General features: G+C 44.9%; 2 protein-coding genes across 3 annotated transcripts in view; one reads left to right on the top strand and one right to left on the bottom strand.

The window, feature by feature from the left end:
• The window catches only part of ALDH3A2 (aldehyde dehydrogenase 3 family member A2), a 36,757-nt gene extending 19,285 nt beyond the window's left edge, over positions 1 to 17,472 (top strand). For both annotated transcript variants that reach the window (XM_032216273.1, XM_032216272.1), the window contains exons 3-11: positions 194 to 425; positions 2,448 to 2,533; positions 4,283 to 4,491; positions 6,656 to 6,773; positions 8,440 to 8,581; positions 9,425 to 9,591; positions 10,839 to 10,938; positions 13,964 to 14,199; positions 16,985 to 17,472. In XM_032216273.1, the coding sequence (XP_032072164.1) occupies positions 194 to 425; positions 2,448 to 2,533; positions 4,283 to 4,491; positions 6,656 to 6,773; positions 8,440 to 8,581; positions 9,425 to 9,591; positions 10,839 to 10,938; positions 13,964 to 14,199; positions 16,985 to 16,999 (1,305 nt within the window). In that variant the 3' untranslated portion in view covers positions 17,000 to 17,472. The remainder of the gene's footprint in view (positions 1 to 193; positions 426 to 2,447; positions 2,534 to 4,282; positions 4,492 to 6,655; positions 6,774 to 8,439; positions 8,582 to 9,424; positions 9,592 to 10,838; positions 10,939 to 13,963; positions 14,200 to 16,984) is intronic.
• A 2,671-nt stretch (positions 17,473 to 20,143) lies between these two features.
• The window catches only part of LOC116507803 (multidrug and toxin extrusion protein 1-like), a 38,114-nt gene continuing 33,603 nt past the window's right edge, over positions 20,144 to 24,654 (bottom strand). The window contains 2 exon segments of the mRNA XM_032216135.1: positions 20,144 to 20,968; positions 21,243 to 21,354. Coding sequence (XP_032072026.1) covers positions 20,757 to 20,968; positions 21,243 to 21,354 — 324 coding nt within the window. The 3' untranslated portion in view covers positions 20,144 to 20,756.

Raw genomic sequence — 24,654 nt, 5'->3', positions numbered from 1 at the left:
ACAATAATATGTTATGTCCAGAGACTTGGGATTTTTAAACCAAAGCTCTTATTTATTTATTTATTGATAAATGTTGTTTGGTACCCATCTCATTGCAAGGCACCCCTTGTTTGTCTTTATTGATTTTCATGTATTTATTATACAATTCTATATATCGAGCCCCCCCTAACGGACACAGACGTAACTCTTGCAGAGCGCACTCAACAGCTTCAGCTACGAGTTCATGATCATCCTGGGCGAGATTGACCAGATACTAGAGAAGCTCCCCGATTGGGCGAGCCCCCAGCCCGTGGAGAAAACCGTGATGACGTTGGGCGACAAGACCTACATCCATCGGGAGCCCCTGGGCGTGGTCCTGGTCATCGGGGCGTGGAATTACCCCTTCGTCTTGGTCATGGGGCCTCTGATAGCAGCCATCGCTGCAGGTATGCGTCTTACTCACCTGAAATCTTCGTCCTCAGGACAGAGCTGGAAGGGACCTCGGAGGACTTCCAGTCCAACCCCTGGCTCAAGCAGAGAGAACCTACCGTATTTTTCAGAGTATAAGACGCACCTTTTTCCCCCCCGTCAAAAAAAGAGGCTGAAAATCTGGGTGCGTCTTATATACCGAATACAGCATTTTTGGCCTCCCGAAACCCCGCCCCCTTTGCAAAAATGGCCGTGCATACCCTTATGGAGGCTTTCAGAGAGCTCCTGGGGGCTGGGGAGGGACGAAATAAGCAAAAAACGACCTGTTTTTTACTCCCCAGCCCCCAGCAGCACTGTATAAGCCTCCATAAGGCTATGCATGCATTTTTTTGACAAAATACGGCCATTTTTGCTCCCCCCCCCAGGAGCACTCTGCAACACACACCCCCCAGGCTATTCATGCCTTTTTTTGAAAAAAAAAAATGGGCCCGTTTTCATGAAAAACTAGCCATTTTTGGAAGGTTTGCAGAGTGCAAAAACTTTTTTCCCCCCCTTTTGGAAAGCTCTTTGATGGGGATTACATTGATCAAGTGCTGTGCCAGCAGGAACAAAGTCTTAAGTGCTGCAGATTGTCAGAAATTTCCTTCTCCAGCCCATGGATAAATACACCTGGAAACATCTACCTACCTACCTACTCTCTATCTATCTATCTCTCCCTACCTACTGTATTTCTCTCCTCCCCCCTTCATCTACCTACGCGCCCACCTACTCTCTCTCTTTCTCCCTACATATCTACTGTATTTCTCTCTCTCTTTCTATTTCTCTCTATCCCTCTATCTACCTACTTACCTACACACACACACACTCTCTCTCTCTCCATACCTACCTACTGTATTTCTCTCTCTCTCTCCCTCTCTCTCTCCCTCCCTTTATCTACCTGCCTACCTACCTAACTACTCTCTCTCTCCCTACCTACTTACCTACTGTATTTCTCTCTCTTTCTCTCCCTCTCTATCCCTCTACCTACCTACCTACTTTTTAAAAAAATTTGCCTCTTCAAAACCTTGGTGCGTCTTATACACCGAAAAATACGGTATAATACCATTTCAGACAAATGGCTGTCCAGTGTCTTCTTAAAAAACCTCCAGTGATGCAGCGCCCACAATTTCCAGTGGCAAGTTGTTCCACTGGTTAATTGTCCTCACTGTTAGGAAGTAGTTGCAGGTTGCTTCTCTCCTTGATTAATTTCCATCCATTTACCTTCCTTCCTCCCTTCCTCCCCCCCATCTTTCCTCCCCATCTTTCCATCCTTCCTTCCTTTCCTTCCCTCCTTCCTTCCCTCCATCCCTCCTATCCATCCATCCATCCATCCATCCATCCATCCATAGAATAAAGAGTTGAAGGGACCTTGATGGTCTCCTAATCCAGCCCCCTGCTCAAGCAGGAGACCCCTGCCATTTCAGATAAGTCTAGTCTCAACTTCTGGTGGCAAGCTGTTCCACTGGTTAATTGTCCTCACTGTCAGGAAATTACTCCTCGGTTCTAAGTTGCTTCTCTCCTTGATTAGTTTCCACCCATTGCTTCTTGTTCTGCCCTCAGGTGCCTTGGAGAATAGTTTGACTCCCTCTTCTTTGTGGCAACCTCTGAGATATTGGAAGACTGCTATCATGTCTCCCCTGGTCCTTCTTTCTATTAAACTAGACATTCCCAGTTCCTGCAACCGTTCTTCATATGTTTGAGTCTCCAGTCCCCTAATCCTCTTTGTTGCTCTTCTCTGCACTCTTCCCAGAGTCTCCACATCTTTTCTACATCGTGGCAACCAAAACTGGATGCCGTATTCCAAGTGTGGCCTTACCAAGGCCTTGTAAAGTGGTATTAACCCTTCACGTGATCTTGATCTTATCCCTCTGTTGATGCAGCCTAGAACTGATCAGTTGAAGACTACCTGTAATTTGGGTCCTGGCGTGGAGCACGGGGTTGGACTAGATGGCCTCAGGGCATCCTTTAATCCTCCATTCCTGTGTATGTGTGTCTTTCAGGCAATGCTGTGGTGGTCAAGCCGTCGGAGGTCAGCGAAAACACAGCCAAGTTGTTTGAAAAGCTGCTCCCTCAATACCTCGACAAGGTCAGTGTGAAGAACTGTTGCCATGTTTGTTTCGGCAGTGTGGTGCGAGTGCGTGGGAGTCTTTCACAGGATTGAACAGTGATGGCTAACTTTTTTTCTCCCTTTTTCTCGAAAAACACCCGTAATGCGCCCCACTCTGTGAACATGCGCATGTGACACCCCCCCCTCCTGTGCTCCTCCCAAACGTGCGCATATCCACCCCACCCCCATGCCCCATTTTGGGCCTAGCAGGCCTCACTGAAGCCTCCTGAAACCAAAAACGGGGCTCGAGGAAGGGGATATGCGCGGGGGTGGGTGGAGCACGGGGGTGGGTGTCACATGCACATGCTCACAGAGTGGGGCGCATTGCATTATGGGTGTGGACGATTTCAGCATGCGAGGAGAAAAAGGAAGGATGTGCACGCGCCCCCCTGGTGCTCCCCCCCCCCCCGTGCCTCCCTACGGTCACAGGATTTATATTCGGATGCTTGTCAACTGACTCACAGTTATGACGGTTGCACTGCCCAGGGGGTCATAATCATCCCCTTTTAGTGACCTTCCTCAATGGAACTAGTCCTCAATGGAAGTGCATCTACATGGAGGGAAGTATGCAGTGGGGGACCCCAAGGCTCTGTTTTGGGCCCAGGACTCTTCAACATCTTCATCAATGATTTGGATGAAGGGAATAAATGGGGAACCCATCAAATTTGCAGATGACACCAAGCTGGCAGGAATAGCCAACACTCCAGAAGACAGGCTTAAGATACAGAAGGATCTGGACACACTTGAACATTGGGCACTATCTAATAAAATGAAATTCAATGGTGAAAAGAGTTAGGTTCTACATTTAGGCAAGAAAAACGAAATGCACAGGTACAGTATAGGAGGTACCTTGCTCAATAGTAGTAGCTGTGAGAGGGATCTTGGAGTCCTAGTGGACAACCATTTAAATGGGAGCCAGCCGTGGGCAGCAGCTGCCAAAAAAGCCAACACAGTTCTAGGCTGCATCAACAGAGGGATAGAATCAAGATCACCTCTCTGAAAGATATTAGTTCAGTGGTTCTGAAATCTCGTCTGCCAGTTCCTTCAGAACCCTGGGGTGTCATACATCCGGTCCTGGTGATTTGAACTTGTCTAGGATTGAATAGAATATAGAAATGAGAATAGAGTAGAATAGAAATGAGAATAGACAGGTGCTCACTTACCATTTTCTTCCCCATGATAGCAGTCTTCCAATATCTCAGGGGTTGCCCCAAAGAAGAGGCAGTCAAATTATTCTCCAAGGCACCTGAGGACAGAACAAGAAGCAATGGGTGGAAACTAATGAAGGAGAGAAGCAACTTAGAACCGAGGAGGAATTTCCTGACAGTGAGAACAATTAATCCGTGGAACAGAAGTTGCCTCCAGAAGTTGTGAATGCTCCAACACTGGAAGTCTTTAAGAAGATGCTGGATAGCCATTTGTCTGAAACGGAATAGGGTTTCCTGCCTAGGCAAGGGGTTGGACTAGAAGACCTCCAAGGTCCCTTCCAACTCTGCTATTGTATTGTATTATTCTGACCAGGAAACTCCATAAGGGATCCAGGTTCACTTAACAACCCCATAGTTCACTTAGCAAACGCAAGGATTCCCTTAACCACGGCGGCAAGAAAAGTCGTAACATTTGCCAAAATTAGCAAAGATTTTACTTAGCCACATAGATTTGGAGCTCAATTGTGGTTCGTAACTCGAGGACTGCTTGTATCCCCTGTCCCAACACCCCCATCCCCAGGATCTGTATCCAGTGGTCAACGGAGGGGTGCCGGAGACGACAGAACTGCTGAAGCAAAGATTCGACCACATCTTGTACACAGGCAACAGCACCGTTGGCAAAATCGTTATGGAAGCCGCCTCCAAGCACCTGACCCCTGTCACGCTTGAGCTGGGCGGAAAGAGCCCCTGTTACATCGATGAGGGCTGCAATCTTGAGGTGGCCTGCAGGTGAGTTTGGCATCTTCGACAGGGAGCCAGATTCCAAAGGCACTGAAAAAAGGAACTTTTTTTCAAACATTGTCCGGCATGCCCAAGGTTTCAAGGATGGACATTGAGATGCTTGGCAAGTGGCATGGACGTAGGAAATAGGCTAGGATGGCGCAGTGGTTAAATGCAGCACTGCAGGCTACTTCAGCTGACTGCAGTTCTGCAGTTCGGCTGTTCAAATCTCACTGGCTCAAGGTTGACTCAGCCTTCCATCTTTCCGAGGTGGGTAAAATGAGGACCCGGATTGTTGTTGGGGGCAATATGCTGACTCTGTAAACCGCTTAGAGAGGGCTGAAAGCCCTATGAAGCGGTATATAAGTCTAACTGCTATTGCTATTGCTATAATAGAAAGAAGAATAGGATTACAGAATAGAATGGCCAACTTTGAAAAGTCTGGATTTTTAGATCTAGGTCTAACGCAGAGCTGAGTAAATTTACTCACCTCTTTTTAAAGCCACTGTGGAAATCCTTCTGTGTGGGATGATGTGTAGGAGGGACATACTTTTGTTGAGATTTATACCGAGATCTGCAATCTCGATCTACACACCCAAACAATTAACATGTTTTTCATCGTGATGGTTTCACATGACAGCCAAAGGTGCCATTTTAATACAGGTTATCCAACAAGTTGTAATCAAAATAATGACTGGAGGGAGTGCTCCTCTTCCTTCTGGTATTTGATTCGACATACATACCTTTCTCTCTCTTATTTGTCCTCACAACCGCAATTCTGTCGTGTAAGCGGGCATGAGAGAGTGACTAGGCCCAATTGGAATAGAATGGAATGTAGAAATGGGATAGAATGGAAGGGAATAAGAAATGAGAATAGGATAGAAATAAGAATAGGATAGAACAGAACAGAAATCACAATAGAACAGAATAAAAATGAGAATAGAATAGAATATAGAAATGAGAATAGAATAGAAATAAGAATAAAATAAGAAATGAGAATAGAATAGAATAAGAAATAAGAATAGAATAGAAATAAGAATAGAATAGAATAAGAAATGAGAATAGAATAGAAATGAGAATAGAATAAGAAATAAGAATAAAATAGAATAGAAATAAGAATAGAATAGAATAAGAAATGAGAATAGAATAGAAATAATAGAATAGAATAGAAATGAGAATAGAATAGAAATAAAAGTAGAATAGAATAAGAAATAAGAATAAAATAGAATAGAAATAAGAATAGAATAGAAATGAGAATAGAATAGAAATATGAATAGAATAGAAATAAGAATAGAATAGAATAAGAAATGAGAATAGAATAGAATAGAAATAAGAATAGAATAGAAATAAGAATAGAATAGAATAAGAAATGAGAATAGAATAGAAATAAGAATAGAATAGAAATAAGAATAGAATAGAATAAGAAATAAGAATAGAATAGAAATGAGAATAGAATAAGAAATGAGAATAGAATAGAATAGAAATAAGAATAGACTAGAATAAGAAATTAGAATAGAATAGAAATGAGAATAGAATAAGAAATAAGAATAGAATAGAAATAAGAATAGAATAAGAAATAAGAATAAAATAGAATAGAAATAAGAATAGAATAGAATGAGAAATGAGAATAGAATAGAATAGAAATGAGAATAGAATAAGAAATAAGAATAGAATAGAAATAAGAATAGAATAAGAAATAAGAATAAAATAGAATAGAAATAAGAATAGAATAGAATAAGAAATGAGAATAAAATAGAATAGAAATGAGAATAGAATAGAATAAGAAATTAGAATAGAATAGAATAGAAATAAGAATAGAAATAAGAAATGAGAATAGAGTAGAATAGAAATGAGAATAGAATAATAAATAAGAATAAAATAGAATAGAAATAAGAATAGAATAGAAATGAGAACAGAATAGAATGTAGAAATGGGATAGAATAGAATAAATATAGAAAAAAATGAATAGAATAATAGAATGAACGGACTGGAATGGAATAGAAAATAATAGAGAATAGAGTAGAATAGAATAGAATGAGAATAGAATAGAAATAAGAATAGGATGGAACAGAACAGAACAGGAAATCACAATAGAGTAGAATAGAAGTGGGAATCAGGATAGAAATGAGCCCCTTCTTAGGCTTAACATTCTGGGGATCCTTTCCTCCTTCAGGCGGATTGCGTGGGGGAAATACATGAATTGTGGCCAGACCTGCATCGCCCCGGATTACATCCTATGCAGCCCATCCATTCAGAAGACCGTCGTGGAGATCATGAAAAAAAACCTCAAGGTAAGAACTCGGCCGGGGGTCTTCTGAGTTGTGGAAAGGCCACTTGGGGGGCAAAACCAGGTCTTGACGCTGGGGTGAAATCCTCCTGGTTCGGCCTGGTTCAGCCAAACCGGTAGGGATGATTGTCATTTGTTCTGCAAACTAAGGATCGTGCAGCTCAGCTGTGAGTCGCGCCATCCTCGGAAGGTTGTTTCCCCACTTTTTAAAGAATTTTTTTCCTGCCGGTTTGGGCAAAGAGGCAGGAAAAAAATGCTTTAGAGAGTGAAAACAAATTGGCCACGCCCACCCAGTCACAAGACCACCCACCCGCCAACTAAGCCACGCCCACAGAACCGGGTTGTTGGGGTGGGGGATTAGATTTCACCACTGTCTTGACGGCATCAGAATTTGGGAGTTTCTGGGCAAATGCCAGTTGAATCTTCAAAAACAGAGAAACGTGCGTTTGTCCTTGACCAAAACTCCAGAGGAAACTTTTTTCCTCGGCCGGGATTAGCAGCAAAGCAACTTCTGTTGCCAGCAGCAACACAAAAATTTGGGGTTATAATAAAATGGAAGTTGCTTATCTTTTGCACTGATGGTTTAGCAAAAGCTTCCAGGGGTGGTAACCGCAAGGGAAGGGCGTAAATCCCCAACTCCAAGCCTTCGAGGTAGGCCAGGCATGAGGCAAATCCCACGGGAACTCCAGGGCAAAATAACCGAATCTTAATACAGGAAATTCAAAATTTCTCTTTTTTCCCTTTTATACTGAAGGAAATCAGGTTGGAAAAATCGATCTCCTTTCCCCCCCTATCCTTTTCTCCTCCCTCCTTCCGTCTCTTCCTTCTTTCTTTCCTTCTTCCCTCTCTTCCCCTCCCTCTTTCCTTCCTCCCTCCCTATCTCCCTCCTTCCCTCTCCCTTCCTCCCTATCTCCTTCTCTCTTCTTCCTTCCTTCCTCCCTTCCTTCTTTCCTTCCTTCTTCCCTCTCTTCCCTCTCCCTCTTTCCTTCCTCCTTCCCTTCCTTCTTTCCTTCCTTCCCTCTCTTCTCCCTCCCTCTTTCCTCCCTCCCTCCCTTCTTTCCTTCCTTCCTCCCTCTCTTCACCCTCCCTCTTTCCTTCCTCCCTCCCTATCTCCCTCCTTCCTCTCCCTTCCTCCCTATCTCCTTCTCTCTGTCTTCTTCCTTCCTCCCTCCCTTCCTTCTTTCCTTCCTTCTTCCCTCTCTTCCCCCTCCCTCTTTCCTTCCTCCCTCCCTTCCTCCCTTCCTTCTTCCTTCCTCTCTCTCTTCCCCCTCCTTCTTTCCTCCCTCCCTATCTCCCTCCCTCTGTCTTCTTCCTTCCTCCCTCCCTTCCTTCTTTCCTTCCTTCTTCCCTCTCTTCCTCCTCCCTCTTTCCCTTCCTATCTCCTTCCCTCTCTCCTCTTCCTTCCTCCGTCCCTCCCTTCCTTCTTATTCTATTTCCATCCTCTTTCTCTTCCTTTTTCTCTTTTGCTTTCTTCCTTGCTTTCCCTTCTTCTTTCTGTTATTCTTTCTGCTGTTGTTCGTCCGTCCGTTCTTCCTTCCTTCCCTCCCCCCCTCCTTTCCCTCCCTCCCATCTCTCTTAGTGATGGAACTTCCAATCTCCATTGTGGTCATAACTCAAGGACTCCAATCCTGGTTACATAAAGCAACCCATCCATGTTGATTCCCTCGCAGGAATTTTACGGCGAGAACGTTAAGGACTCCCCGGATTACGAGCGGATCGTGAACAAGCGTCATTTCAAGAGACTGATGGGCCTTTTGGAAGGACAGAAGGTGGCCTACGGGGGTGAAACTGATGAGTCCACCTGTTTCATAGGTGAGCCCCCAACACACACACACCCTCCATTTATTGAAGGCCTTTAAGATATCTTGTAGGGATAGCAGATAAGGTCTCCTGCCTTGAGCAAGGGGGTTGGACTAGAAGACCTCCAAGGTCCCTTCCAGCCCTGGGAGTCTATGTTCTAATAACTTGGGGGCATCCGAGAATTTCAGTTTGACCCGAGTGTAAAAGATGAACAGGTCACTTACAGTGTACAAAAGAACATATTTGGAAGGGACCTTGGAGGTCTTCTAGTCCAACCCCCTGCTTAGGCAGAAAAATTTCTACCATTTCAGACTCCAAAGTTTAATGGGTTCATCTCTTAAAAATCAATCAATCAATCCCTCCCTCTTTCTTTCTCCTTCCTCCCTCCCTCCTTCCCTCCCTCTTTCCTTTCTTTCTTTTTCTTTCTTTTCTCTATCTTCTTTCCTTCCTTCCTTCTTCCTTCCCCATCTCTCTCTCCTTCCTTCCTTCTTCCTTTCTTACTTCCTCCCTCCCTCTTTTCTTTCTTTATTTTTTCTTTTTTCCTTCCTTCTTCCCTCTCCATCTCCTTCCTTCCTCCCTCCCTCCTTTTCTTTCTATTCTTTCTTTCTTTATTCTTTCCTTCATTCCTTCTTCCCCCTTCCTTCCTTCCTTCCCAACCCTTCCTTCCTTCCTTCCTTCCTTCCTTCCTTCCTTTGTCTTTGAGTTTCTGTAAAACTCTCAATAAATATAAATATAGTAAGTCAAAACATAGGCTTGCCTTGTGTCCCCCAGTGCTAGGACTGGCCCTGCCACTGAGCCTGTGGCCAAGAACTGTGGCTGTTTTCGTGGCCTCCTCTCCCTTCCTCTCTTTTCCAGCTCCCACCATCCTGACGGACGTCAATCCGGAAGCCCGCGTCATGCAGGAAGAGATTTTCGGCCCCATCCTGCCCATCGTCCCGGTGAAGGGCCTAGAGGAAGCCATCCAGTTCATCAACCAGCGGGAGAAACCCCTGGCCCTCTACGTCTTCTCCAACGACAAGAAGGTAGGGTTGCCCCCCCCCCACGTCCCCGTCCCCCCCCGTGCCCTTCAACAATTCAGGAATCTCTTCCTTCTGGGCTCTCCTCCTTCAGATATAAACCTTTGTAGTGCCTTCTTTTTTCTTCCTTTTCTTTCTTTCTTTCTTTCTTTCTTTCTTTCCTCTTTCTTCCTTCCTCCCTCTTTCTTCCTTCTTTCCTTCCTTCCTTCCTTCCTTTTTCTTTCTTTTTCTTCTTCTTTTCTTTCTTTTCTTTCTTTTTCTTCTTCTTTTCTTTTCTTTCTTTTCTTGCTTTTCTTTCTGTACTTCCTCCCTCTTCCTTCTTGCCTTCCTCCCTATTCCTACCTTCCTTCTTTCCTTCCTTTTTCTTCTTTCTTTTCTTTCTTTCCACCCTCCCTCTTTCTTCCTCCCTACCTCCCTCTTACTTCCTTTTCTTATTTTTTCTTTTTTTTTCCTCCTTTCTTTCTTTCCTTCCTTTCTTTTTCTTTTTTCTTTATTTACCCCCTCCATCCTTCGTTCCTTCAATCCTCCCTTCCTCTTTCTTCCTTTCTTTTTTGCTCCTTCTTTCCTTTTTGTCTTTTTCTTTCTTTCCTTTCTTTCTTCCTTGCTCCTTCCTTCCTTCCTTTTCTTTTTTCTTTCTTTCATTCCTTTCTTCCTTGTTCCTTCCTTCCTTTCTTTTTCTTCTTTCCTTCATTCCTCCCTCCTTTTTCCTTCCTTTTTTCCTTCCTTCCTTCCTTTTTCTTCTTTCTTTCCTTCCTACCTCCCTTTTTTTCCTCCCTCCCTCCCTCCCTCCTTCCTTTCATTCTTTCTTTCTCTCCTTTTCTCTTCTCGAGTCATTTGTTAAGTGAGTCTTTCCCCATTTTACGATCTTTCTTGCCACACTCCCTATGTGAATCATGGCGGTCCATAACTTATGGAACATGATTGTTACGTAAATCCAAACAAGCCGAAAGTCACAAAAAGGGGATTGCGTGACCCCTGGTTAATGCGACCGTCATAAGTATGGACCAGTTGCCAAGCGCCTGAATTTGACCACGGGATCATGGGAATGCTGCAAAATTCGCGAGTGGGAAATGCTGTCGTCGGTCCCTTTTTTCAGTGCTGTGGAACTGTCGCAAGTTGAGGACTAGCTGTATCCCTCCCCCCCTCCCCCCCCGGTTAACCCATCCACATGGAAGTCGGCCTTGATTTCTCATCCAGACCCACCGATGTGTCGAAGGCCTTTGCAGTCCCGGTTCTTCTCTCTCGCCTCCCAGGTCATCGATAAAATGATTGCCGAAACCTCCAGTGGCGGAGTGACTGCAAACGACGTTCTCATGCACTTTTCCATCCCAGGTTTCCCTTTCGGGGGCGTCGGTAAGTCTCAAGGGGGGGGGGGGGGGCGTTTTGGTTTCCCAATTAGAAAGATTTTCTGCTTAGAGTCTTTTAAGAGATTCTCCATCCCCCAAGTCCGAGGAGCCGAGGTGGCGCAGTGGTTATGGTGCAGCACTGCAGGCTACTGCAGCTGACTTCTGCAGTTCTGCAGTTCGGCTGTTCAAATCTCACCGGCTCAGGGTTGACTCAGCCTTCCATCCTTCCGAGGTGGGTAAAATGAGGACCCGGATTGTTGTTGGGGGCAATATGCTGACTCTGTAAACCGCTTAGAGAGGGCTGAAAGCCCTACGAAGCGGTATATAAGGACCCAGATTGTTGGGGGCAATATGCTGACTCTCTGTAAACCGCTTAGAGAGGGCTGAAAGCCTTATGAAGCGGTATATAAGTCTAACTGCTATTGCTAAGTCCTTGGTTGTCTCAAAGGGGCTTTTTATATATATATATATATATATATATATATATATATATATATATATATATATATATATATATATATATATATATATGCTATATTTATGCTGATAAATAAATAAAGGGAGACTAGTATAGATCTATTTCAAGCTATTTAGCTCTATACTAGCCTCCCTTTATTTATTTATCAGCATAAATATAGCAAATGTAACAAAAAGGCAACAGTAAAAAATATTGGGTTTCTGTCTGGATGGACTCTTGTGACGAGCCTAATGACAGAGAGTGGAAGTGTGACCTTCCTCCCATACTTGGGCATACCAGGGGTTGTGACTTTAAGTATATATATATATATACTTATTATATATCAGCACAAATAAAAAAAAACATATATATATATATATATATATATATATATATATATATATATATATATATTCAAAACAAACATACAAATCCTCCTCGTTTACATACTGTCAAAAGTATATCAGTTGGTTACAAAAAGGCTTTTGTGCGTCTCTTCCACCGTCATCAAATATAATTCATATTAATTCTAATATCTTAACTTGGATATTTATTATATTACCATCATCATACCTCCACTTTTATTTGACTATGATTATTTAAACGTCCTTCATCATAAAATATACCGTACCGCCTGGAACCCACCACTGCTGCAATATACAATATAATACAATAGCAGAATTGGAAGGGACCTTGGAGGTCTTCTAGTCCAACCCCCTGACTATGCAGGAAACCTTATACTGTTTCGGACAAATGGCTATCCAACATCTTCTTTTAAAAAAATATATATTTATTTTCAAAACAAACATAGAAATATAATACAATAGCAGAGTTGGAAGGGACCTTGGAGGTCTTCTAGTCCAACCCCTTGACTATGCAGGAAACCTTATATTGTTTCAGACAAATGGCTATCCAACATCTTCTTTTTTAAAATATATTTTTATTTTCAAAACAAACATACAAATATAATACAATAGCAGAGTTGGAAGGGACCTTGGAGGTCTTCTAGTCCAACCCCCTGCCTAGGCAGGAAACCCTATACCGTTTCAGACAAATGGCTATCCACCATCTTCTGAAAGACTTCCAGTGTTGGGGCATTCACAATTTCTGGAGGCAACTTCTGTTCCACTGGTGAATTGTTCTCACTGTCAGGAAATTCCTCCTCGGTTCTAAGTTGCTTCTCTCCTTGATTAGCTTCCACCCATTGCTTCTTGTTCTGCCCTCAGGTGCCTTGGAGAATAGTTTGACTCCCTCTTCTTTGGGAAAACCCCTGAGATATTTTCAAAACAAACATACAAATCCTCCTTCTTTACATACTGTAGAAAGTGTATCAGTTGGTTACAAAAGACTCTTCCACCGTCATCAAATATAATTCATATTAATTCTAATATCTTAACTCGGATATTTATTATATTACCATCATCATACCTCCACTTTTATTTGACTATAATTATTTAAACGCCCTTCATCATAAAATATACAAAGATTTAATACATAACCACATGCTGGCATTTCATTTACTTATTTATAAAATCCTCCATTAACATTAAATCCTCATATCCTGTTTTAGCTAAACGTCCATAATATTTAACACCAAAAATTTTTAATCCTCCATGTATATAATTTATTATCATTATCCTTTCTTTATTTAACTATATCCTATATCATAACATTTTTAAGGGAGCGCGGGACTAGAACTCACCATCCCCTAGTATTTGGGGCAAAAGCCACCAGTTGACTTTCATAGCAATAGCAATAGCAATAGCAGTTAGACTTATATACCGCTTCATAGGGCTTTCAGCCCTCTCTAAGTGGTTTACAGAGTCAGCATATTGCCCCCAACAACAATCCGGGTCCTCATTTTACCCACCTCGGAAGGATGGAAGGCTGAGTCAACCTTGAGCCGGTGAGATTTGAACCGCCGAACTGCAGTCAGCTGAAGTAGCCTGCAGTGCTGCATTTAACCACTGCGCCACCTCGGCTCGCCCTCATGCCTCAGCTAGGACTAGAACTGGAACTCACTGTCTCCTGGCGACTAGGCCAAAGTCACCCACCAGGTTTCATGCCCAAGGGTGGGGGACTAGAACTCACCGTCTCCTGCTGATTGGCCCAAAGTCCTCCAGCCAGGTTTCATGCCTAACACAGAACTAGAACTCACCGTCTCCTGGTGATTGACCCAAAGGCACCCAGTTGACTTTCATAGCTCAGCGAGAACTAGAACTCACTGACTCCTGGTGACTGGGCCAAAGTCACCCACCAGGTTTCATGCCCAAGGGAGGGGGACTAGAACTCACCGTCTCCTGGTGATTGGCCCAAAGGCACCCAGTTGACTTTCATAGCTCAGCGAGAACTAGAACTCACTGACTCCTGGTGACTGGGCCAAAGTCACCCAGCTGGCTTTCGTGCCTAAGGGGGGGGGGGATCTACAACTCACTGTCTCCTGGTGATTGGCCCAAAGTCCGCCAGCCAGATTTCACGCCTAACACAGAACTAAAACTCCCCGTCTTCTGGTTTTTATACAACTCCCCTCTCCCCACCTATGACCCCTTCCCTTCAAAACTGATTCTCCCCACAGGTAACAGTGGCATGGGTGCCTACCACGGCCGTTTCGGCTTCGATACCTTCTCCCATCTCCGCGCCTGTCTCATCCGGTCGTTCAAGATGGAAGCCGCCAACAGTATTCGGTACCCCCCGAACAGCCAGAAGAAGGTGGATTGGGCCAAATTCATCGTCTTGAAGCGGTTCAGCATGTGGAAGTTCGGCCTCGTCGCCCTGGCAGTTCTTGGCATAGTGGCCGCCGTTGTGATTAAGGTGAGTCCTGGCCAGGAAGCGTGACGTCAGCCCTCCGGAATAGGTGTTCTGACCGAGGCTTCCCGAGAGAATGAAAGAAACTCCTTGTCCCAACAAAAAACCCTTTTATTAATTGACTCTGAATTCTGGTCCTTCACATCCAGCAAAGTCTTTCAAAGGAGGATTTATAGTCACAGACCTTATCAGGCTTGGAGAGCTGCCAGGCCGATCTCTGCAAAACTTGGCAAGGAGTTTCGGAGAGTCACAAACCAATTAAGCGAACTAATTATCTCCTGCAAACTCCACTCCCCTTTCGCTCCTCTTTTATTCCCTCTGGGAGGGGCCATTCACTGTCCACTGTGGCTTTACTTCCAAGTCGAACTAATGGTCTCCTGCAAACTCCACTCCCCTTTCGCTCCTCTTTTATTCCCTCTGGGAGGGGCCATTCACTGTCCACTGTGGCTTTACTTCCAAGTCGAACTAATGGTCTCCTGCAAACTCCACTCCCCTTTCGCTCTTCTTTTATTCCCTCTGGGAGGGGCCATTCACCGTCCACCTGTGGCCTTACTCCCAAGCCGACCCCTGTTCTTTAGCTCTTCCCTTCCTCTGGCAACTCTGCGTATGCGCACACTGGGAACAGGCTCCAGCTGTTCTTCTGCCCCTCTGATGTCCGACTCCGAAGGCAGCTGATAGCTGTCAGACAGCCCTAGTCCCCTCTCTGCCTCCGATGCAGAGCCCTCGTCCGAGCCTTCCCCAGACTCCAGGACTGGCCCAGATTCCTCCCCAACCCCCTCACTGTCCAAATCTGATGCCAGATCCACTGGCCACTGGGAGGGCCATAACAGTAGGCCAAAACAAGAAATGGACCCTTCCACAAAGCTTCCGGAAATAGCTAGTCCTAGACTTACAACCGCTTATTTAGCAACTGCTTGAGATTACAGGGAGTCCTCGATTTACGACCAGCACGGAGGATGAAATTTCCTCTTGCTAAGGCAGAGGCAGGGGTTAATGGGAGTCTTGCTCCATTTTGTGACCTTTCTGGCCAACCGTGGTTGAAGGCAATCCCTGTGCGTAACTCTGAGCGGTCCATAAGCGAATGGTCGTATGTCGAGGACTGTCCGTCCTCTCGCTGACAATGGTGTCTCGCGTCTCGTGGGAAGCCAAGCGGGGGAATATCAAGTTAGTATTTGGATGAGGGAGAACCAGGAAATCTCTCGGGTGGAAAATAGCCTGGGAATTTGAGAAGAAAACATGCCGAAGCACTCCAGATGGCTGCCAGGAAAACAAGATTAAAGTATTTATGATGAGATCAAGAGTCACCTTTGATGTGCAGAGGATGGAGATCAGCTCAGGTTGCAGCACCTGTTGGTGCTGTGTCTTTTACGGGACAGGAGGCTAAAACATATGAAGAACAGTTGCAGGAACTGGGTAGGTCTAGTTGAATGAAAAGAAGGACTAGGGGAGACATGATAGCAGTCTTCCAATATCTCAGGGGTTGCCCCAAAGAAGAGGGAGTCAAGCTATTCTCCAAGGCACCTGAGGGTAGAACAAGAAGCAATGGGTGGAAACTAATCAAGGAGAGAAGCAACTTGGAACTGAGGAGGAATTTCCTGACAGTGAGAACAATCAATCAGTGGAACAGAAGTTGCCTCCAGAAGTTGTGAATGCCCCAACACTGGAAGTCTTTAAGAAGATGCTGGATGGCCATTTGTCTGGAACGGTATAGGGTTTCCTGCCTAGGCAGGTGGTTGGACTAGAAGACCTCCAAGGCCCCTTCCAACTCTGCTATTTTATATTTGGATAAATAGATGAGTAGATGTAGATGATTGGATGGATGGAGGGGTGGGTGGGAGGGAGAGGGAGAGAAGAGAAAGATGATAGAGACAGAAGTAAGGATGGATGGGAAGATGATAGAAAGATGATAGAAAGATGATAGAATAGAGATAGATAGATAGATAGATAGATAGATAGATAGATAGATAGATAGATAGATAGATAGATAGATAGATAGATGATACAGATAAATGATAGATATAGACAGACAGACAGATAGATACAGATAGATGATAGATACAGGTAGATGATAGATACAGATAGATAGATAGATAGATATGGATGGATGGATGGATGGATGGATGGATGATAGATACAGATAGATGATAGATGCAGGTAGATGATAGACACAGATTGATATGTATGTATGTATGTATGTATGTATGTATGTATGTATGTATGTATATATATGAGAGAGAGGGAGGGAGGGAGGGAGGGAGGGAGGGATGGATGATAGATACAGATAGATGATAGATACAGGTAGATGATAGATATAGATAGATAGATAGATAGATAGATAGATAGATAGATAGATAGATAGATAGATAGATAGATAGATAGATAGATAGGGGTGGGTGGGTGGATGGGTGGATGGGTGGATGGATGATAGATACAGGTAGATGATTGATACAGATGGAGGGAGGGAGGGAGGGAGGGAGGGATGGATGGATGGATAGATAGATGATAGATAGATAGATGTAGGTAGGTAGGTAGGTAAATGATAGGATATACCAGTTGCCAAGCATTTGAAGTTTGGTCATGTGACCAAGGGGACTGCTGCAATGGTCATAAATGTGAAAAACAGTCATAAGTCATTTTTTTTCAGAGCCTTTGTTACTTTGAAGGTTCAGTAAATGAATGGTTGGAAGGTCCCAATTGCCATAATCATTGGTCAAGAAATACCTGGATCTCTTGTCCTTTTCTTTTTCTTCAATGCAGAAGTTTAACATTATTATTTTTTTCCTTTTTACAGGTGGTGCTTTTCTGAGAGCGCAATTCCGCAGAGGCCATCGCACAACGTGGTGTTAAAAAAAAAAACCTGTTCCGTGCGTCTGTGTGTGTGTGTGTGTGTGTGTGTGTTTGTTTGTCGGGTGGGGTGTTTTTTCCTAACCCCTACTTACAAGAGTTAACGCAATTTCTCCCTAATCATTAAACTCAAGTAGGGTGAGCGGCAAAGGTTGATTTCTCGGGGTGAGAAAATATCTTCTATATTCTTATATTTCTTCTCTCCGGGAAAGACAATTCGCACCAAAGACCGGAAAGCAGAAAAATGATTTCAGTAGAGGGCTTGGGGGGGAAAAAGGCCCCCATGGTTAAATTTTCAAGATATTTTTCTTACAGAGTCTTTTTTTTTTTTTTAAAGCAAGCTTGTTCTGTGTCAGGTGTGGAAAAAAAATGGAAGTTTTCGTTGCTTTTGGGGGAAATAGCAGCTTCTGCTTATATTTTCCCCCCGTTTTTGCTTTGAAAGGAAACAATTAAAACTTTTTGCATTTTACAGCCGTTTTATGGCAGGGAACAAAATGGGGGGGGGGGTGCATTTGAACCCAAAATTGTTTTGCTCTGAGGGCAGCTGATTTTGTCCTGGTTAGTCCTCCACGGAGATATTTTTGATCTAGGCAGAGTGTTTTTCAGGCTTGACAGCTGGACGTTGGGTGGACTTCAACACCCAGAATTCTCCACTATCTTAAAGCACGCTGGCTGGGGGATTCTGGGAGTGGAAGTTCACCCATCTTAAAGCATGCTGGCTGGAGGATTCTGGGAGTGGAAGTCCATCCCTCTTAAAGCAGGCTGGCTGGGGGATTCTGGGAGTGGAAGTTCACCCATCTTAAAGCATGATGGCTGGGAGATTCTGGGAGTGGAAGTTCACCCATCTTAAAGCATGCTGGCTGGAGAATTCAGGGAGTGGAAGCCCACCATTCTTAAAGCAGGCTGGCTGGGGGATTCTGGGAGTGGAAGTCCACCCCTCTTAAAGCATTCTGGCTGGGGGATTCTGGGAGTGGAAGTCCATCCCTCTGAAAGTATTTTGGCTGGGGGATTCTGGGAGTGGAAGTCCACCCATCATCCAGCTGCCAAGCTTGAGAAATGCTACCCAAGGATACGTCCAGAGGTTTGAGCGTAATGTGTTAGGCCTGTATGCTATTGGAGGCTGTACTACAATTCCCGCCATCCCCAGCTGGAATAAATTCCATTGTACAGGAGCTCCGCAGTTATTGAAAGTAAATCTCACCTTCCAACTCGTATTTACAGCTCAAGAATCTAGGGAAGGCGTTCTGACCCCCCCCCCCCCCTCCGTACGGTGAGTCACGCTGACACAAGATTACTGTTAGCCAATTTATTCACAGTAATTAAGACTTTGGCAGCAACCCAGACTTCCACAGATAAGAAATACACACAAGAGCTTCTCCAGCTTTAGTATAATGGTTGTGTCCTGCAAACAGCCTCCTCCCAAAGTCTCTTCTTATATACTCTCTTGGGAGGAGCCTAATCACAACCACCTGGGCCCAATTATCTTCTATGTCTCTTAATTGCTGCTGGCGCTTATCAGCCCATCTCTGCCTGGCATCCGGGACCAACTCCCTTAGCTCCTCCCCACTGCTCCAGGGCCTGACGTCAGGGACAAACTCCCTTTGGCTTTCACCGCTGCTCCACACCTCAGGCGCCTCTTGGTGGCCAACCAGCCTCTCTGGTCCCTGCCCGGAGTCTGAACCCTGCCCAGGGTCCTCCACATCATCCAGAGCCGACTCGTAGGGTCCCTCGCTATCGGAGTCTGTCGGCAGCTCCAATGGCTCCTGCTGGGCCACAACAGGAAGGTATCTTCTAAGATTTCCCACATCCTTATTGCTGCTTAGCAACCTCTTCTCTTGACAGTTGCCTCAATTGCAAATATGCTTCTTCCTATGTCCCAAGATCAGTTCCGCATCCCATTGTCCTGAGCATGCCCTAGGCACTCCTCGGCCATTGGTTCAACCACCCTAGGTTTGAAATGAGCAGACCTCAAACAAAACTAGGATTAGTAGTGTAAGAAGTAACCACACACTTTTCTAAAGATTGAAATGTTTGGGGGAAATATTAAAAGAGGCTGAATAGTATATTTTTCCCCAAAGGAGAAATAGAGAAACGTGTTCTTAGAGGCAGAAAGCAACACTCAACGCCTTCCAGTAGGTGCCCGAAGTCTTTAGAGATGGATATTTTGTGCCCATTAAGAAATCCAGGCCAGCCTATTCACAAACACCTTCAGCTCCAGCTGATGGGATTAAAATTTACAGGGGGGGGGGCTCCCCAAATTCTAAGAACAGGACATGACTTCTAGGAAATAATAGGATTAACTCGCCACCATCAGAATAGCAAAAGACACAAGGCTCACTATATTGCACAACCCCCCTGGAGCATCTCAGAACCTTATAACAATCCGGGTACTCATCAAACCAATTTGTCAGCTGTCCCAGAACTACATGCTGTGGTTCTGAATCCTTTCCAACCAACCTCCATTTTATTTCCAGTACGTTTCTCACCAGTTTGTAAATTTTTCTTCTTAAATAGTAAGTGGCTGTACGGTTAAAACCAACGAATGAACTACAGTGGACGGACAAGGAGAGAGAATCTTCCCAATGCTGGGAGCTTGGGAGAGAAACCCGAAAGGTGGTTTCTAATCCTGGTTAGATTGTGCCCCGTGTATAAATAGCATGCTTGAGTTCCTAGCTAAGATCCTCAGAGCTTCATTGGACCAAACCACAGCTAAAAAAAAACAAACCACGTTGCACAAGCCAAATAAATCCTAAATGAATTAGCCCGTCTGCTGCTTGGGTTAATCTCTTTAAATTAAAGGGCAACCCCCCCCCCCCCAAAAAAAATAGATGACCCCTGGAACCTGCAGAGCGGTCAAAAAAGTCAAAATGGCACCCTTCCAACCATGTCATTGGAACTTCTTTGCAATCCCACGTAAACAAGAATGAAACATCTATTTACCTTGTGACAGGGTGTTATTTTGTCTTGACACCCCCCTCCCAAAAAAAATAAGCACTTGGCCTTATTATTTTTGAGGTGCAGGAGGCGGCAAGCTGCGCTGTAATATTTTCAGGGAGGGCTTATTTTAGCCCATGCGCTCAGATGCCCAATTGGGCTTATTATTTGGGGAGGTCTTATTTTCAGGGAAACGTGGTATGAATCATGGTTGGAGTGTCATTTTGACTTTTTTGACCTCCCTGGGGTCCATATTTCCTTGTTTGCTAACCTTTTCTAACCTGCTTTTCTTGTTTCTTTGAAAGGCCTACATTTAAAACCATGTTTAAAAAAATTTACTACTAAAAGATGTTTATCTGGAAAGGTTACACAAAATACGTTCGGTTATCTATGATGGAAAATAAACTTTCTGAACTCCCCAAAATCAGTCTTTTGCATGTTGAGACGCCAGATTCGGCCAACTTGGGCGAAGCGAAATGGCCAGCGTCCCAGGATGTTTGTCTTGAGATGGACGCACCCTGGTGGAAATTCGGAGTATAGCGTGTGTAACCTCTGAGCTTCGCCCCCTGGTGGAATTTCTGAGTGTAACGTCTGTAACTTTTGAACTTTGCCCCCTGGTGGAACTTTTGAGGGTAACGTCTGTAATTTCTGAACTTCGTCCCCCTGGTGGAATTTCTGAGTATAACACACTAGTGCCCTCTGCTGGATGAAACAGGTTGCTGCCACCCCGCTCTCGTTTCTTTGCCTTGGGTTCAAGGGGAGCTGTTCTAGTCTCTCCCCAGCCGTTAATTGTAGACTGTGAATATCCGTATCAAAATTCCCACGGCTAGAATTCCCACGGCGCCGGCCACCGCCAGTCCCCGCCTCACAATCAGTTCTTTGGTCGTCAGAACCCGGCCCGTCTTGTGGACGCTGGATGCCGCCTTGTCCTGCAAGGTTGGTCCATCTATGACGGTGAAGCTCAGAAGCACAACGCCGTTCTGGGCATCCGTGTGTCCTGGAACAGAAAAGGACAAGCGGGACTCGAACACAGCTCCAGGCAGTCCTCGACTTAACGACCAGAATAGAGTCCACAATTCCCTATATCTTAAAATGAATAACTTTTTTTTTTCAGGACCTGATTCGATTAAGGCCCTGCTGGTTGCTATAAAGCACAAACTCGATTCTTACTCCTTAATCCTGACACTGAACAAATGGTCGTAAGTCGAGGACTGCCTGTATCGGCAAGGCCAGGCCTGGCACGGCTACAAAGTCTTGGCTCCTTGGCTCACCTCCAAACCCTACTTTGCATTCTGTATTGGAAGAGGAAATGGCCTTGTCGGGGATGGAAGCCGAGTTCAAATCCTCCACTGGCTTCTGAGAGATTTTGACACGGCGCTGGGCCTTAAAAGAGAAGAGCCGGACAGCAGAGATGTTATTAAATGTATTTAAGCCAACACAGTTCTAGGTTGCATAAACAGAGGGAGAGAATCAAGATCACATGAAGGGTTAATACCACTTTACAAGGCCTTGGTAAGGCCACACTTGGAATACGGCATCCAGTTTTGGTTGCCACGATGTAGAAAAGATGTGGAGACTCTGGAAAGAGTGCAGAGAAGAGCAGCAAAGAGGATGAGGGGACTGGAGACTAAAACATGAGGAATGGTTGCAGGAACTGGGTATTTCTAGTTTAATAGAAAGAAGGACCAGGGGAGACATGATAGCAGTCTTCCAATATCTCAGGGGTTGCCCCAAAGAAGAGGGAGTCAAACTATTCTCCAAGGCACCTGAGGGCAGAACAAGAAGCAATGGGTGGAAACTAATCAAGGAGAGAAGCAACTTAGAACTGAGGATAAATTTCCTGACAGTGAGAACAATTCACCAGTGGAACAGAAGTTGCCTCCAGAAGTTGTGAATGCCCCAACACTGGAAGTCTTTAAGAAGAGGTTGGATAGCCATTTGTCTGGAACGGTATAGGGTTTCCTGCCTAGGCAGGGGGTTGGACTAGAAGACCTCCAAGGTCCCTTCCAACTCTCCTATTGGATTGTATTTTTTTTTAAATATAGCCACTCAACTCACACACAGTGACTGTCGGAGGCTGGGGTGTCAAACTGGATTTCTCGGAGGGCTGGATTAGCATCGTAATTGTCCTCCGCGGTTCGGCCAGGAGGGGTAGTAGAGCGAGGAGACGGGATGGACAGCCTCCTGCAACATCCTGGCAACCAAAATGGGCTGCGAGATGCCACGGGGTGCCCTCCTAGCCTATTTTGCCAGCAGGGTGCTGCAGGAGGGTGTCCAGGCCGAAAACGGGCCATGCATCGGCTGTCTCTACCACTGTTCCCTCTAAGGTGCGCGCCTGCGCGGCCGCGCACATGGAAAGAAATCCCCGCGCAGAGGTTTCTACCAAAGCAAACATGGGGAAGTCCTTTGCAGGCGGCTAGAACTGGCCGCCCGCAAAGGACCTCCCCAGACTTGTTTTGATGAGCCGCCAGTCCTCTTGCTTCTTCTCCTTCACCAGCAAAGCTCCCGCTGGCGCCCCTTCCATGGCAGGGGCAGTGGTGCCTCTCCCTCCACGCGGAGCACCTGAGCTGGCTCCCGCGTTATCCCTCCCCCTTCCTCCTCTGCCGTGCTTTTGAGGCCGCGGGAGCTAGTCGGAAAGCGGCGGAGGTGGAGGCAGGGATAACCCAGAGCCCAGCTGCCGCCTCCACCTCCGCCGCTTTCCTACTAGCTCCCGCGGCCTCAAAAGCACGGCAGAGGAGGAAGGGGGAGGGATAACGCGGGAGCCAGCTCAGGTGCTCCGCGTGGAGGGAGAGGCACCACTGCCACGGGCGGGGAAGCCAGCGGGAGCTTTGCTGGTGAAGGAGAAGAAGCAAGAGGACTGGGGGCTTTGAAATGCAACCCCCTGGTCCCGCCGGCCGCGGATTTGATTCGGCGTAAGTGGGGGCCGAACACATGCTGAGCCGACTTTGCGCAGTGAGGCGGAGTAATTCAAACCCCCCCAAAGAACGTGTGTGTGTGTGTGTGTGTGAGAGAGAGAGAGAGAGAGAGAGAGAATTGGATCAAAATTGGTGGCCAAAGGAGTGGAGGGAGGGAAGGAAGGAAGGAAGGAAGGGAGGGAGGGAGGGAGGGAGGGAGGAAGGAAGCCCTGCCCCCTGTGAAAAAAACTGAAGATGGAGCAGTGAATGAATAAACCATAAAAGCAACAAACAGTTAATGCGTAAGTAAGCTGAGGAGCAAGTTCTCAACTAAGGAAGCAATATAAGAAAGAAATATAAAAAGCTCAATATGCCAAAACACTTATTTTAGTCTTCATTTAATTACTTGTATTGTAGTCTGATGTAACATCTTTTTAAAGTTAACGTTAGAAAAGATAGGGTACAAAACTTAAATAATAAAAAAAATGTACATTCATTTTGAAAAATAAATGCAATACTTGATTAATTTCATATCTTTATTTAAAATAGTTTTGGCATGGCATATGATTTTATTGACTCAGTTGGAAATGATGTGGATGTTGTATCTGATTCTGAGGTATATATATTCTTAAGTAACATAACATATAGCATATTGTCCAAACTTGCTAGACTATTTAATTGATCTTACTACTTTAAAGGGGGAGAGTTTCATGATAAATTATTTTATTACATTTATGTTGCATTTATATATTATATTTATTACATTTATATTTCACATTATAATTTGTATTGTTATTTTAGTGTTTATTGTCAATTTTGATAGATATTATATTGATATATCAATACTGATTTTACTCATACTAAATAACAATTACTGCTATTATTTATCAGCATCACATATTTACGGTTTTTAATATTGAGTTAGTCGTATTTTAGAATAATAGTGTTATCTTTTAATAGGATAATTGGCAAAATCTAATTCACACGTGATGGGTTGCATTCCAAAGGAATGTGAGAGGACAGGTTGCCTGCAAAATGCCAGGACCCAGGACCCTGTTGGTGCCATGTCTCTCTCTAGCCAGTCTAACAATCTAAAAGCTGAGCAGAGGGCCTTTTTTTTTTCAGGGTGAGGGGAAAAGTATAGTGTTTGAGTGGCACTTTTCATGTCTGGCATTCATCGGGCTGAAACCTCGCTCGCAATTGGCGCTTGACGCTTGGAAGGTTGCGCAAATGTCCAGCAGACGTGACAGCAGTTCAAACTGTTGCTCTCTTAGGTGCTCAGGCATGAAACTGTGCCGCTCACACACTCTACTTTTCCGCTCACACTGAAAAAAAATTAGAGGGAACATTGGTCTCTACTCTCCCCACCCCCCCAGCAGCCCTTGTTCGCTAACAGAGGCACCATGAGCTGGTCCTTTCCTATTTACCGTACAGAGGATAAGATTAGAGGTTTTATTTATTTACTAGTTGATAACCCAACGCTGCCAGGATATTTATTTATCCCAACCCTCCTTCCATGAACGTTGCCGCAATTTCTAATGTTGGGTTGTTTTTTTTCCCCTGACCCGAGGGAGCCCCCTTGTGGAGGACTGTGAAGCCGTTACCATGGCAATTCCATTGTGCTGTACAGTAGAAGCCATTTTAAGGCAGTACAGTAGAAGCCATTTCAAGGCACAACAGGCTGTATCTTAACAGAACACACGCCCCGAGGGGTGTTAGCGGTGTCTTACCCCCATAGTATTTGTCTCCAGAGAGTAAGTCATCCGTGTTCCAAGTTTTGTTGAAATTG

Source organism: Thamnophis elegans, chromosome 4 (genome assembly GCF_009769535.1).
Source record: "Thamnophis elegans isolate rThaEle1 chromosome 4, rThaEle1.pri, whole genome shotgun sequence".
Classification (NCBI taxonomy): Eukaryota; Metazoa; Chordata; class Lepidosauria; order Squamata; family Colubridae; genus Thamnophis; species Thamnophis elegans.
Note: the sequence above shows the minus strand (reverse complement) of the source record. Positions and strands in the feature narration are given on the sequence as shown.